This window comes from Mobula hypostoma, chromosome 1, assembly GCF_963921235.1.
Source record: "Mobula hypostoma chromosome 1, sMobHyp1.1, whole genome shotgun sequence".
NCBI lineage: Eukaryota > Metazoa > Chordata > Chondrichthyes > Myliobatiformes > Myliobatidae > Mobula > Mobula hypostoma.
The window spans coordinates 41,526,265-41,541,056 of record NC_086097.1 but is presented as its reverse complement, the minus strand read 5'-3'; the positions used below and the strand labels follow the sequence as shown (position 1 = coordinate 41,541,056).

Genomic DNA, 14,792 nt, shown 5'->3' with positions numbered 1-14,792 from the left:
TTACTTTAATTGTTTGCACATTTTCTTGCTCTCTACACATTGGGGGTTTGATGGTCTATTTTTTAACGGATTCTTTTGGGTTTCTCTGTTTTGTGGCTGCCTGTAAGGTAGACAAGTCTCAAAGTTGTATAAGGTATAAATACTTTCATAAAAAATCTACTTTGAACTTTGAATCCTTGTGGTTAGAGTTAAGAAACTGCAAGTGTAAAATGACCCTGATGGGAGATATGTACAGGTCTATGAAACTTATACAGGAAGCAGGATACAAATTACAATGGGAAATAGAAAAGGCATGTAAAAAGGGCAACGTTACAATAGTCATAGGAGAGTTCAATTAGAAGGTAGATTGGGAAAATTAGGGTGGCACTGGATCTCCGTAGAAGGAATTTGTAGAATGCCTATGAGATGGCTTGTTAGGGCAGCTTGTATTTGAGCCCACAAGGGGAAAGGCAGTTCTGGATTGTGCATTGTATGATGAAACAGATTTGATTAGGGAGCTTAAGGTAAAGGAACCGTTAGGAGACATTGAATATGAAAGAATTCACACGGCAGTTTGAAAGGGAGAAGCTAAAGTCAGATGTAGCAGTATTACATTGGAGTAAAGGGAATTTCAGATGCATGAGAGAGGAGCTGGGCAAAGTTGATTGGAAGGAGACACCAGCAGGGATGATGGTAGACCAGCAAAGGCTAGAGTTTCTGAGAGCAATTCAGAAGGTGCAAGATAGGTACATCTCAAAGATGAAGAAGTATTCTGAAAGGAGGATGAGGAAACTGTGGCTGACAAGAAAGTCAAAGGTAGCATAAAAGGAAAAGAGAGGACATATAATATTGCAAAAATTAGTGGGAAGTTAGCGAATTATAAAGCTTTAAAAAAACAACAGAAGTCAACTAAAAAGCCATTTGGAAAGTAAAGATGACATATTTAAAAGTAAGCTAATCAATAATATAAAAGAAGATACAAAATGATTTTTTCAGATATACAGAGTTTAAAAAAGAGGTGATAGTAGGTACTGGGCTACTGGAAAATAATGCTAGAGAGGTAATAATGGAGGACAAAGAAATGGTGGATGAATTTAGTAAGTATTTTGCATCAGTCTTCACTGTAGAACACATTTGTAGTATGTCAGAAGTTCAAGAGTGTCAGGGTGCAGAAGTGAATGTCATTGCTATTATGAGGGAGAAGGTGCTTGTGAAGCTGAAAGGTCTTAAGGTAGATAAGTCAGCTGGACCAGATGGACTACACCCCATGATTCTCAATGTAGTAGCTGAAGAGATTGTGGAGGAATTATTAATGATATTTCAAGAATCACTAGATTCTAGAATGGTCCTGGAGGTCTGGAAAATTGCAAATGTTACTTGACTCATTAAGAAGAAAGGGAGGCAGAAGAAAAGAAATTATGGGCTTGTTAACCTGACTTCAATGGTTGGGAAGGTGTTGGAGTTCATTATTAAGGATAAGGTTTTGGCATATTTGGAGGTATATGATAAAATAGGCCAAAGTCAGCATGTCTGTTTGCATTATTTGAGGAAATAACAAGCTGATAGACAAAGGAGAATCGGTGGATGTTGTTTTCTTAGATTTTCAGAAGGCCTTTGACAAGGTGCTGCACATGAGCCTGCTTAACATGATAAATGCCCGTGGTATTACAGGAAAGATACTTGTATGGATAGAAGATTGGCTGACTGGCAGGTGACAAAGAGTGGGAATAAAGGGGCCTCCTCTGGCTGGCTGCCAGTGAAAAGCGGTGTTCCACAGGGGATCAGTGTTGGGACCGCTTCTTTTCACGTAATATGTCAATGATTTAGATGAAGGAATTGATTGCTTAGTGGCCAAATTCAAGGATTAAACAAAGATAGGAGGAGGGGCATGTAGTGTTGAGGAAGCAGGGAGGCTGTGGAAGGATATAGACAGATTGGGACAACAGGCAAAGAAGTGGCAGATGAAATATTGTATGTGGCGAGGATATTTCCTACAGTCCCACAGTTTAGGACCAGAGGGCACAGCTTCAGAATAGAGAAATAGAGATGAGGAGGCATTTATTTACTAAAAAGGTAGTGAATCTGTGGAATTAATTAACACTGAAAGCTGTGGAGGCCAAGTCATTTGGTGTACTTAAAGCAGATATTGATTGGTTTAGTCAGTGTGTCAAAGGTTACTTGGAGAAGGCAGAAGAATGGAGTAGAGAGGGATAAGAAATCAGCCATGATGGAATTGTAGAGCAGCCTCAATGGACTGAATAGCCTAATTCTGCTCCAATGTCACATGGTCTTATGGACTTACTTTCCCCAGAGAGGAAATGGCTAATTCAAAGGGCATAATTTTAAGATAATTTTAGGGATAAGAACAGTGGTGATGTCAGAGATAAGTTTTTTTACTCAAAGAATGGTGTGTGCCTGCAACACACTGCCAGGGGTGGTGGTGGACATGGGTATACAATATTAAGAGTCATTTAAGAAATTCTTTGATAAGAAATGGATGATAGAAGAATGGAGGGCTGTGTGAGAGGGAAGAATTAGATTGATTTAAGATATAAAGTTCAAAGTAAATCTATTATCAAAGTACATATATGTCAACATATAGAACCCTAAGATTCATTTGCTTGCACGCATTCATAGTAAATACAAAGAAACAACAAAAAATGAGCAGAATAACAAACAAGCAAATAGGTATCAAGAACATGAGATGGAGTTCTTGAAAGTGAGTCCATAGGATGTGGGAACAGTTCAGTGTTGGGGTGAGTGAATTTGTGTGAAGTTATCCCTTCTGTTTCAAGAACCTGATGGTTGAGGGGTAATAGCAGTTCTTAAACTTGCTGTGGGTCCTGAGGCTCCTGTACCTCCTTCCTGATGGCAGTAGCGAGAAGAGAGCATGGACTGGATGGTGGGCATCTCTGTTGATGGATGCTGCTTACGTGCTGGTTTAAAAAGTCAGCATGAACATCATGGGCCAAACAGCCTGTAGTGCGCTGCATTATTCTATTTTCGATTTCAGTATCGCCTGCAAATTTGGCCACAATGCCATTAGTTCCTTCAACCAGAACATTGACGCGTAAAGTAAAAAGTTGCACCTACCTTGTTAGATGGGTTGTCCATGTTATTCTTTCCTGCACTGTACTTTCCCTGTATTTATTCTGCACTTGGTTATTGTTTAACCTTGTATTACCTCATTGCGCTCTGCAAAGATTTTATCTTTATGTACAATAGGCAAGATAAGTTTTACATTGTACCTCAGTACGTTGTAATAATAAAGCAAATCCGATTCCACACTGACCCCTGTGGAACTTCACCAGGCATTGGGAACCATAGAAACATAGAAAATGGGTGCAGGAGTAGGCCATTCAGTGTGATCATGGCTGATCATCCAACTCAGAACCCTGTAACTGCCTTCTTTCCATACCCACTGATCCCTTTAGCCACAAGAGCCATATCTAACTCCCTCTTAAATATAGCCATTGGACTGGCCTCAACTGTTTCCTGTGGCAGAGAATTCCACAGATTCACCACTCTCTGTGTGAAGAAATTTTTCCTCATCTCGGTCCTAAAAGGCTTCCCCTTTATCCTTAAACTGTGACCCCTCGTTCTGGACTTCGTCAACATCAGGAACAATCTTCCTGCATCTAGCCTGTCCAATCCCTTTAGAATTTTATACGTTTCAATAAGATCCCCCCCTCAATCTTCTAAATTCCAGCGAGTATAAGCCTAGGATCCAGTCTTTCATCCCATATGAAAGTCCTGCCATCGCAGGAATCAATCTGGTGAACCTTCTTTGTACTCCCTCTATGGCAAGAATGTCTTTCCTCAGATTAGGGGACCAAAACTGCACACAATACTCCAGGTGTGGTCTCACCAAGGCCTTGTACAACTGCAGTAGTACCTCCCTGCTCCTGTACTTGAATCCTCTTGCTATGAATGCCAGCATACCATTCGCCTTTTTCACCGCCTGCTGTACCTGAATGCCCACTTTCAATTACTGGTGTTCAATGACACCCAGGTCTCGTTGCACCTCCCCTTTTCCTAATCGGCCACCATTCAGTTAATAATCTCTTTTCCTGTTCTTGCCACCAAAGTGGATAACCTCACATTTATCCACATTAAATTGCATCTGCCATGAATTTGCCCACTCACCTAACCTATCCAAGTCACCCTGCATCCGCATAGCATCCTCCTCACAGCTAACACTGCCGCCCAGTTTCGTGTCAGACGCAAACTTAGAGATGCTGCATTTAATTCCCTCGTCTAAGTCATTAATATCTATTGTAAACAACTGGGGTCCCAGCACTGAGCCTTGCGGTACCCCACTAGTCACTGCCTGCCATTTTGAAAAGGTCCCATTTATTCCCACTCTTTGCTTCCTGTCTGCCAACCAATTCTCTATCCACATCAATACCATACCCCCAATACCGTGTGCTTTAAGTTTGCACACTAATCTCCTGTGTGGGACCTTGTCAAAAGCCTTTTGAAAATCCAAATATACCACATCCACTGGTTCTCCCCTATCCACTCTACTAATTACATCCTCAAAAAATTCTATGAGATTTGTCAGACATGATTTTCCTATCACAAATCCATGCTGGCTTTGTCTGATGATTTCACCGCTTTCCAAATGTGCTGTTATCACATCTTTGATAACTGACTCTAGCATTTTCCCCAACACCGATGTCAGGCTAACCGGTCTGTAATCCCCCGGTTTCTCTCTCCCTCCTTTTTTAAAAAGTGGGGTTACATTAGCCACCCTCCAATCCTCAGGAACTAGTTCAGAATCTAAAGAGTTTTGAAAAATTATCACTAATGCATCCACTATTTCTGGGGCTACCTCCTTAAGCACTCCGGGATGTAGACCGTCTGGCCCTGGGGATTTATCTGCCTTTAATCCCTTCAATTTACCTAACACCACTTCCCTATTAACGTGTATTTCCCTCAGTTCCTCCATCTCACTGGACCCTCCGTCCTCATCCTCAAAGAGAGCCCATCATCTCCACTCTCTACCTTCTGGCAGTCAGCCAATCTTCTATCCATGCTGGTACCTTGCCTCCAACAACATGGGCTCTTACCTTGTGTCGCAGCCTCGCGTGTTGTACCTTGTCACAACATAGCGAGCCCCCATACAATTCTCAATCCTCCCAGTTTAAACACTAGCACCTAAAGCATTGATTATTGACAAGATATTCATGCTGCTTTCCGCATGTTTCATGTTTCACTCTGGTAAACAGAAATGCCCAAAGACATTTTTAAAATTTAAGGGATGAGTTGTAGATCAATTAAAATAATTGTGGAGGTGATGCAACACACTCGCAAATGCCTACAAGGCAAGCTCTATCTGAGAAATACTTTAGCCGACCATCATCTTAACTTATTAATCAGACTGTTAATTGCCTATACTCAGTTCCCTCTCCCTTGAGGAACAATTATTTTAGAAAGATTTGAAGTGAGAAAAGACTTTGAGATTAAAGGGAAAGGAAATTCTGAAAAATAAAATGGATGCTAAACCACAATGTTGAGAGAGTCTCAGCAATGGGGACTGTTGGACGCTATTTTGAAATACTTGACATCACTTTAAGGTACCCAGCCACATTCACTTAAAACCTTGTCAATTTGAGGGAAATATTGATGTATGTGGCTGGGTACCTTAAAATGGCACCAAAATGCCATTTTCCCCTAGTGCTTCCATGACCCAAGTGGACATCCCAGCTTTACTGAAGCCACATTTAGTTGTTACCTTTTCTCAAATACTTCAGGCTCTGAAATGTGATGTCAAGTATTTCAAAGTAGCGTCCAACAGTCCCCATTGCTGAGACTCTCTCAACATTGTGGTTTAGCATCCATTTTATTTTTCAGTCAATGTTTCGGGCTGACTCCTTTCTTCAGGACTTCAGTTCTCGACCTGAACCATCGACTGTTTATTCATTTCCATACATGCTGTCTGACCTGCTGAGTTCCTCCAGCATTTTGTGTGTGTGTTGCTTCGGATTTCCAGCATCTGCAGACTTTATCGTCTTTACGCCATTGTATGATCTTGCTGGCCAAGTTCTCCATGTAAGTTTTGAAGTTTTAGAAGGAGGAGGAGGCATATGCTGGAATTTTCCGTCCCTGCTATAATGCCCCAATTCCTAGCAGCATGCCACCCACCAGCTGCAGGAATATGGAATCTTATTTGTTTTTTCTCCCAATAATACTTTCGTTACACATTACCTGTTCTACAAAAGCTGCGATATGAATGGAAATGCCTCCATCGCACCCCTGCATTATCTATCAGCATACAAATCCAGCTGCTTTTAAACTTATGATGGCTTATCAGAGAAACTTGCTAATTTGCTTTCGCTTTTATCATAGAAAGCTTTATGCATGCATTACTTTGATTACTTACATCAAACCAGCAGTAAATTATGTTTTTTCTGGTTATAATTCACCCATGTGCATTTGAGAACACATTCTCATTTACAACAAGTAATCTTCTGTAAATGTCCTCTCTGATATTCATTAATTCTGAAAGCTCACACAAGGAATAAAGTGTGCTAATGGGTGTAATGGAAAAAACAATGCTTTCTTATTATACACTCTGTACAAAGTCTTGCTATGTTAGATGACCAGAGTAGTTTTAAAATAGTGATTATCTTGGCTGGATGAGTTCAGCTTAGCTTTGATTCCACTATTCTAACACAAGGTCTGAAAAGTGGAGGTTGAAAATCTTTCAGTCAATGCATTCTTTTTCCCATCATGGTATATATAACTTGCACACGGTTGCAATTTCTACTTCTGCTATACTCCCTCATAGTTTGGAAAAATATTCCTCTTACGTCTTGGTACCAGATACAAGGATGCAGCGGGATATTGAGGTGACATCAATACTCAGAATAAAGGGACATCCCTTTAGAACTAAGATGAGGATCAAGTTAGTATTAAGAAGGAGAAAATTTTAGATGTCATGGGACACATAAAGGTTGATGGAACTTAATCGCAACAACAGTATTTAATTCCATCAAGCTTTATATATCTCATGACAATCATATGTGTTGCATATTTGGGAAGTCAACAGGGGTAAGGACATCCACAGTAAATGCTAGGATGCCAAGGAATGTGGACAGTAGAAGGCAATGATACGGAATACGAAGGGTGAATAATAAGTTCGTGGCCTAACGTAGAAGGAGGTGTTATTAACTTCACACTTTCTGCATTATCACTCAAACAGTTGAACTGCACGTGCATGTAACGAGAGCTATATAACTCATCTCCTTCTACCCTAGGCCACAAACTTATCAATCACCCCTGCTGTGGACCACTTCTGGAGGTCCAAAACGCTGACTTCTACAAAGAAGGGATCTGTATGCTCCACGACCGCTGGACTAAGTGTGTAAATGTAGGAGGGGACTATGTTGAAAAATAAACGTGCTAGGTTTTCTAAAATTGACTCCTTCTACTTTAGGCCACAAACTTATCAATCACCCCTCGTATAAAAGCTGGGGCATAATGTTGCAACTTTACAAAGTACAAAACTTTACTTGTATTGTGTTCAGTTCTGGTTACCACACTATGTGAAGGAGAGAGTGCAGAGGAGATTCATTTGGATATTGCCTTGATCAGGGGACCTTAATTGTGGGGAAAGAATGGATAGTTAGGGCTTGATTTCTCTGGGTCGATAGAGAGCGAGGGGTGACATGAGAACAAAATTGCAAGAGGCATAGATAGTCAAAATCATTTTCACACGCCAGCAAATATGATTAGTGTGGATGGGCAAAAAAGTTGACATAGACAAGGTGGGATGAAAGGCTAATTTCTGTGTTCACAACTCTATGAATCCATGCACAAATAGCTCCACTCAAACACAAGATTACCCCATGGATTTACATTTTCTCCTAGTCTCCCAAGGTACTATATACCAAGCCACAATGGATAAAATTGTGTGAGTAATGTACCATCGTTAAACGTGATCTCTAGATAGCCACTAAAACAGATGAAAGTCTGAATTTGGAATAAATGTTTAGGAGGTTACATGAGCATGAAGTGAAGTAAATGCACATCTTTGCAATCAGATCTATAGTGTGTCCTGGTTTTAAAATCAATACTAATCATTTGCAACTTGTGAAGAAAACAGTAGGAGCCAATGGTAATGTATCAAAGCTTGAAAATTTAGAACTCAGGTCACTGCTGAGAGTATTATAAGCAATTCCTTCTAGATCTTGTGAGGCTGCTCAAACCTTTGCATCACTTTGTGGCAGAGGGTATGAAAAAAGAGGTGGAGCTGGAGGCAGCAGAATGCACATAAAAGCAAGAAAAGACCTGCAAATGAAGCTCTCTTTCTTTATTATGCAAGAAATCTTCATTACTACATGTGAGCTGAAGTCAGAATATGATGCATGAAGCCATGTGAAGATGCAGCAATAAGACATGATAAGATGATAGTCAGAAGAAAACTACCAGTCTTCCTCCTCACATTCTAATAAAGGGCAATTAAACATGGATCGAGCAGGAACTATTTGGAACGGTATTTGGAAACAATTAACTCCATCATTTTTTATGAGGGATTTGTAGCCCTAGTGATAGATTATAACTCATTAGCATCCCAAATGTGGTTAACTGGCAGCTCAGTTGGATAAGTTGCACACATGGTCAACATGGGTATTGGAATTATCCCTAATTTCCAAAATAGTATTGGAGAAGTATTATATCAGCCACATAACATGTAAAAAGAAACATACTTAAAAAACAAAACAGGCCAGAGGTGCTTGCATTTCACTCCAGTCTTATTCATGCAGTTTGTTGGAAATGTATAGAACACACTGTAGGTAGAATTGGCTGAATGTATGATTTAGCTAGAAGTACCCATTTTACTTATGTTTCTACAAAGAATTCATTGCTATATTCAAGGCAAATGGTACAATGAAAGTTATAGTTACTGCAATGGCAACCGCATAATGGACAACATTTGAAAAGCAGTTAAGATACTGGAAATCTAGAATAAAAATAGAAATTGCTGGAAACACACAGCAAGTCAAGCACTATCCACAAAGACAAAAAACAGAGTTAATGCTTCAGATCGATGACCTTCCATTAATAGAGTATTTTAAGTATTAATGCCTTGAGATGGAAGAAAGCCACAGTCAAAGTTATGCTTACACTCACTAAAATCTGAGAATGAATGGTGGTTGTAAGCTTCTGATTAGACAGGCACTTGCTCTCTGAAATGAAACAGGCACTTTACCTTGCTTGGAGCCACTTCGATCAGCACTTGGTCCTGTATTTGGAGTATACTTTGGATTCCTAGTTGAAGCACTTTGCCTCGTCCAATCAAAATTATCAAGCCGGTCTTGAGTGAATCCACAGATCTTATCATTTTCAAATGCACAGTTGAATTCTCCTGTTAACAGACACATGCACATCTCTAACTATGTTATACTGGATGCATCTGACATTACATATCTGAATACCTGTAGAAGCTTAAGTGCCTATTGAGTGATTTGAAAAACTTCAGATCCAGTAGTTTAAAAAAAATCTGATAAGAGGTTAATTTAACGTTCAAAACAATTTTCCCAGCATTACTTCTTCAACTGATTTCAACTTAATTGATTCTAGAATTCCATACAAACAGAAAAAAAAGTCTCCCTGATGGACAACCTCCTGAATGATAAGTTTAGTTGTAGAAATTACCTTCAAAGTTATTGTGACCAGCTGGCATTAGATAGTAAATACAATTCCAGTCTAATCATAAACACAAGAGATTCTGCAGATGCTGTAAATCCAGATCAACACACACAAAACGCTGGAGTAATTCAGCAGGTCAGGCAGCATCTATGGAAATGAATAAACAGTCGATGGTTCAGGCTGAGATCCTTCTCAGGACTGTCTGGGGAAATTATCCTTGTAACATACAGTGTAACATTTGTTAAATGATTTCTATATATAGGAATAAAAATGTTGAGAAAGCAACACAGAACCCAATATTAACCCACACATTAAGGCTGCACTATCATATTTACTGCTCCTACAGCTGTCTAAAATTTTAAAAAAGGCAAAAGCAAAAGAGAAAGAAAGCTACCTGCTAATTTTAGAATGAACTAAAGTAATAAGTGAACTGTGAGAACGCCAATGGACATGGAGTACTTGAAATTATTGATATGCTTCAACTTGCATTGTCATTACCGGGGTAATGACAGTGTATAAAACTTTCGGAAAATGAAGTAGTTACTGATTAATCTCTCTGTTACCAACTGACCTACTTATGTACTTCAGAATTGTCCTCCTTTTCATCCATTGTATATGGACAATAGACAATAGGTGCAGGAGTAGGCCATTCAGCCCTTAGTGCCAGCACCACTATTCATTGTGATCATGGCTGATCATCCACAATCAGTACCCTTTTCCTGCCTTGTCCCCATATCCCTTCACTCCGCTATCTTTAAGAGCTCTATCTAACTCTTTTCTTGAAAGCATCCAGAAAATTGGCCTCCACTGCCTTCTGAGGCAGAGCATTCCACAGAACCACAACCCTCTGTGTGAAAAAGTTTTTCCTCAACTCTGTTCTAAATGGTCTACCTCTTATTCTTAAACTGCGGCCTCTGGTTCTGGACTCCCCCAACATCGGGAACATGTTTCCTGCCTCTAGCGTGTCCAATCCCTTAATAATCTTATATGTTTCAATCAGATCCCCTCTCATCCTTCTAAGTTCCAGTGTATACAACCCCAGTCGCTCCAATCTTTCAACATATAACAGTTACATTATATGGAGTTGCATTAAGATCAGTCCAGTGGTGTAGATAACTTCACATTAACAAACTAACCTCATCAAATCATCAACAACTCCCATTCCTGTAAGGCACATCAACTGAAGTCATTTATTAATGTTGTTTGTCTATCTAACCAGTCTTGTAGAGATTTTCGAAGAAATTACCAGGAACGTTGATGAAGGAAAGGCATTGAACATTGTCTACGTGGACTTTAGCAAGGCCTCTAACAAAGCCCCACATGGTAGGCTAGTTCAGTCGCTTGGCATTCTGGATGAAGTAGTCAATTTGATTCACCATTGGCTTAATGGGATAAGCCAGAGGAGGCAGTAGATGGCTGCCACTCTGATTGGAAGCCTGCGATTGGTGGTGTGACGCAGGGAATGCTGCTGAGTCCTTTCCTGTTTATCATCTATATTAATGAATTGGATGATAATTGGATTGGTAAACTGGATCAGCAAATTTGAGGATGACACCAAGTTTGGGGTGGTAGTGGACAGGGAGGAGGGCCATTAAAGCTCGCAGCAGGATCTGAACTAGCTGGGGCTGACAAATGGCTGATGGAGTTTAGTGCTGACAAAAGTGAGGTGTTGCACTTTGGGAGGACAAAGCAGGGTAGGACTTACCCAGTGAACAATAGGGTACTGAGGCACGTGGTAGAATACATGGATCTGGCAAAACAGATCCATTATTCCTTGAAAGTGGCAACACAGATGGATAGGGTTGTAAAGCAAGCTTTTGGCAAATTAGCCTTCATAGATCCAAGCTTAGGTACAGGAGTTGGAATGTTACATTTAAGTTGTATAAGACATTGGTGAGACCAAATTTGGAGTATTATATGCAGTTCTGGTCACCTACCGACAGGAAAAATATCAATAAACTTGAAAGAGCGCAGAGAAGCTTTACCAGCATGTTGCTGGGACTTGAGGACCTGAGTTATAGGGAAGGGTTGAAAATGTTTCCACTTTATTCCATGGAGCGTAGGAGAACGATGGGAAATTTGATAGTGGTATATAAAATCATGAAGGGTATAAATTGGCTAAATGCAAATAGGCTCTTTCCACTGAGATTAGGTGATAGTGGTCGTAGGATAAGGGTGAGAGGGGAAATATTTAAAGGCAAACTGAGAGGCAACTTCTTCTCTCTGAGGATGGTGTTAGTGTGGAATGGTCTGACAGTGGAAGTAGTGGATGTGGGTTTGATTATGCTTAAGAGAAGTTGGATGTGTACGTGGCTGGGAGGAGTATGAGGGGCAATTGTCCTCGTGTGGGTCAATGGGAGCAGGCTGAATAACAATTCTGTCTGGACTAAATGGGCCAAGGGGTCCGTCTCTGTGCTGTGGTGCTTGATGATGATTCTGTGTGGGGTGTTCAGCTATGAATAGCAGCAGCTTTTCTATCGTTTGAGAGTTGAGGTATCACTGTAAGCTCCCAATGTGAATAGCTTTGTGCTAGATTCATCAATCTGCCAGCAAGTTTTATGTGGTTTAACCAAATCAGCTTTTATGAGTTTAGAAAATTAACTTTGGAAATTGCAAACCGTTGCAAGAATTTTTTTTCCCCACGTACAGTAAAACTCTGATATCCAGGCACACTTGGGACTTTAGTTTTGCCAGGCAAGCAGATTTTCTGGACTATTGGATACTGCACCTGTACCATGTCAGTCTCTAATGTAATATTAATTCACTTTTTTTATACTGTACAATGTTACACCATATAACATTTTAAAGGAACATAAGATCATGAGAATAGAATTAGGCCATTTAGCCCATCGAGTCTGTTCCACTATTCAATCATTGCTGATCCTTTTGTCCCTTGCTCAGCCCCATTCTCTGACCTTCTCCCCGTAACCTTTGATGCTGAGTCCAGTCAAGAACCTATCAAGCTCTGCCTTAAGTACACCCAACGACTTGGTCTCCACAGCTGCCTGTGGTAACAAATCCCACAAATTCACCACCCTCTGGCTAAAGAAAATTCTCTGCGGGCATCTCTGTTTCAAATGGACACCGTTTAATTCTGAGGCTGTGCCCTCTTGTCCTAGACTCCTCCACTATGGAAAACATTCTTTCCACATCTACTCTGTCTAGACCTATCAACATTCAAAAGGTTGCAATGAGTTTTCCCCTCATCCTTGTAAATTCCAGAAGGTACAGACCCGAAGCTATCAAACGTTCTTCGTATGATAACCCTTTCATTCGAAAATCACCCTTGTGAACCTCCTCTGAACCCTCTCCAGTGCCAGCACATCTTTTCTAAGATGAGGGGCCCAAAACTGTTCGCAATACTCAAGGTGAAGCCTCACCAGTGCCAATGACAGAGCCCTCAAGAGTGCTGTGGAACAAAGAGACCTAAGGGTACAGACACATAGTTCTCTGAAAGTGGAGATACAGGTATGTAGGATGGTGAAAGTGGCATTAGTGTGTTTGCTTTCATCTGACAGGACATTAAGTACAGGAGTTGGGATGTCATATTACAATAATACTTGTTGTCGATGAGACCACATTTGAAGGATTGTGTGTAATTCTGGTGGCCCAGTTATGGGAAGGATATCATTAAGCTGGAAGGAGTGGAGAAAGAAGTCACGGGAATGGCACCAGGACTCCAGGACTTGAGCTACACCATGAGGCAAGGTAGGTGAATAGCACAGGAAGCTGAGGGGATGACCTTACAGAGATATTGAAGCCTAAGGGTCATAGGGTCAGGGACTCCTAAAACTACAAGACAAAGACACAATCTATTACAGAAGAAAAATTGAAGGGGACCCAAGGGGAAGATTTTTCAAATAGAAAATGGTTGGTATGTGAAATGAGTAGCCAGAGGATTCAATTACAATATTGAAGAGAAATTAGAACAGGTACATGGATAGAAAAGATTCAGTAGGATATGGCCCAGACTTGGGACTTACTTGGACATACATCTCGACTAGTATAGATGATGTGGTTTAAAGGGCTTGATTCCTTACTATACAGCTCTATGATTCTGTGACTGGATTTCATCCAGTAATTTTGCATCACCTCTCTGAAAATACTGCAGATTTGATTTCACGAGATTGTAGAGGACTGCTGGATTGTCACTGACTGATCATGACCCTTGATTTGGAAGCTGGTGCCAGCACAGTACTTTCAACAGCATATAATTTTTGACATGAAAATGTCAAGCTACAGAGTCTTCCAGCAGCAAACCCAAACTAAATGTCTCAGAGGCACGGCAACACAGAGATAAATTATTTGATCATCTCACTGGCTTCTGGACCATTGATCCAGAGACACAGGTCCAGATGCTCCATGGCAATTGGAAAATTTAAAACAAAGTAATAAATACATTGGAATTAAAAAAGCTAATCTCAGTAGCTATGAAACAACTGGATCATCATTAAAAAAACAATCTGATTCACTGATGTGCTCTAGGGAAGGAATTCTGCCATCCTCTCACACTGTCTGTCTTATATGCAGTTCCAGACACACCAATAAGCTTGACTCTTAACTTCCTCCTCAGTTTTGGGATATTTGGGATGGAACAACAAAATCCAGACCGTGGGAAGTGTGGTGATATCACATGTCACGTGTAAGAATGTGATTGGACGGAGTTATGAGCATGAGCAGAACTGACAGAATGATTGAGAAGCTTGTATGTTAAGATGTGGTTGGTGTTTGCTGTTAAATAAAAGTTCTAGTTATGTTCTTCCAGAATATGTGTCTTTATGAGTAACCCATGGTACCTATAAAGAACACAACATGGTGTCAGAAGTCAGTCTGGAAGAATAATTCGTTTTGCTAACATGGGAGAAGCGAAAATAATTGGAAAAAAAAGTGTGAACTTTTTCTTTGTTTGCTAACAGCTTTAACAATGGAAGTTTTGCAACCCCCATCAACACTTCAGCTGACTGGAAATGTAGCTGAAAACTGGAAAAGATTTAAACAGAGTTTTGAAATTTATTTATTGGCAATCGGAGCAGATAATAAAATGGAGAAAACAAAAGCTGCAGTTCTATTCCACGTGATTGGGGATGACGCAATTGAGGTATATAACCATCTTACTTTTCAAGATGGAGATAATTTGAACCTAAGAGCAATAATCG

At 40.3% G+C, this 14,792-nt stretch overlaps 1 protein-coding gene across 2 annotated transcripts in view; it reads right to left on the bottom strand.

Annotated features, from left to right (window-relative positions):
- The window catches only part of mdga2a (MAM domain containing glycosylphosphatidylinositol anchor 2a), a 1,048,869-nt gene that overhangs the window by 76,425 nt on the left and 957,652 nt on the right, over nt 1-14,792 (bottom strand). Inside the window, exon 13 of one of the 2 annotated variants that reach the window (XM_063047135.1) lies at nt 9,197-9,352. The exons of the other annotated variant lie outside the window; for it this stretch is intronic. Within the exon in view, the coding sequence (XP_062903205.1) occupies nt 9,197-9,352 (156 nt within the window). The remainder of the gene's footprint in view (nt 1-9,196; nt 9,353-14,792) is intronic. 2 annotated transcript variants of the gene reach the window in all.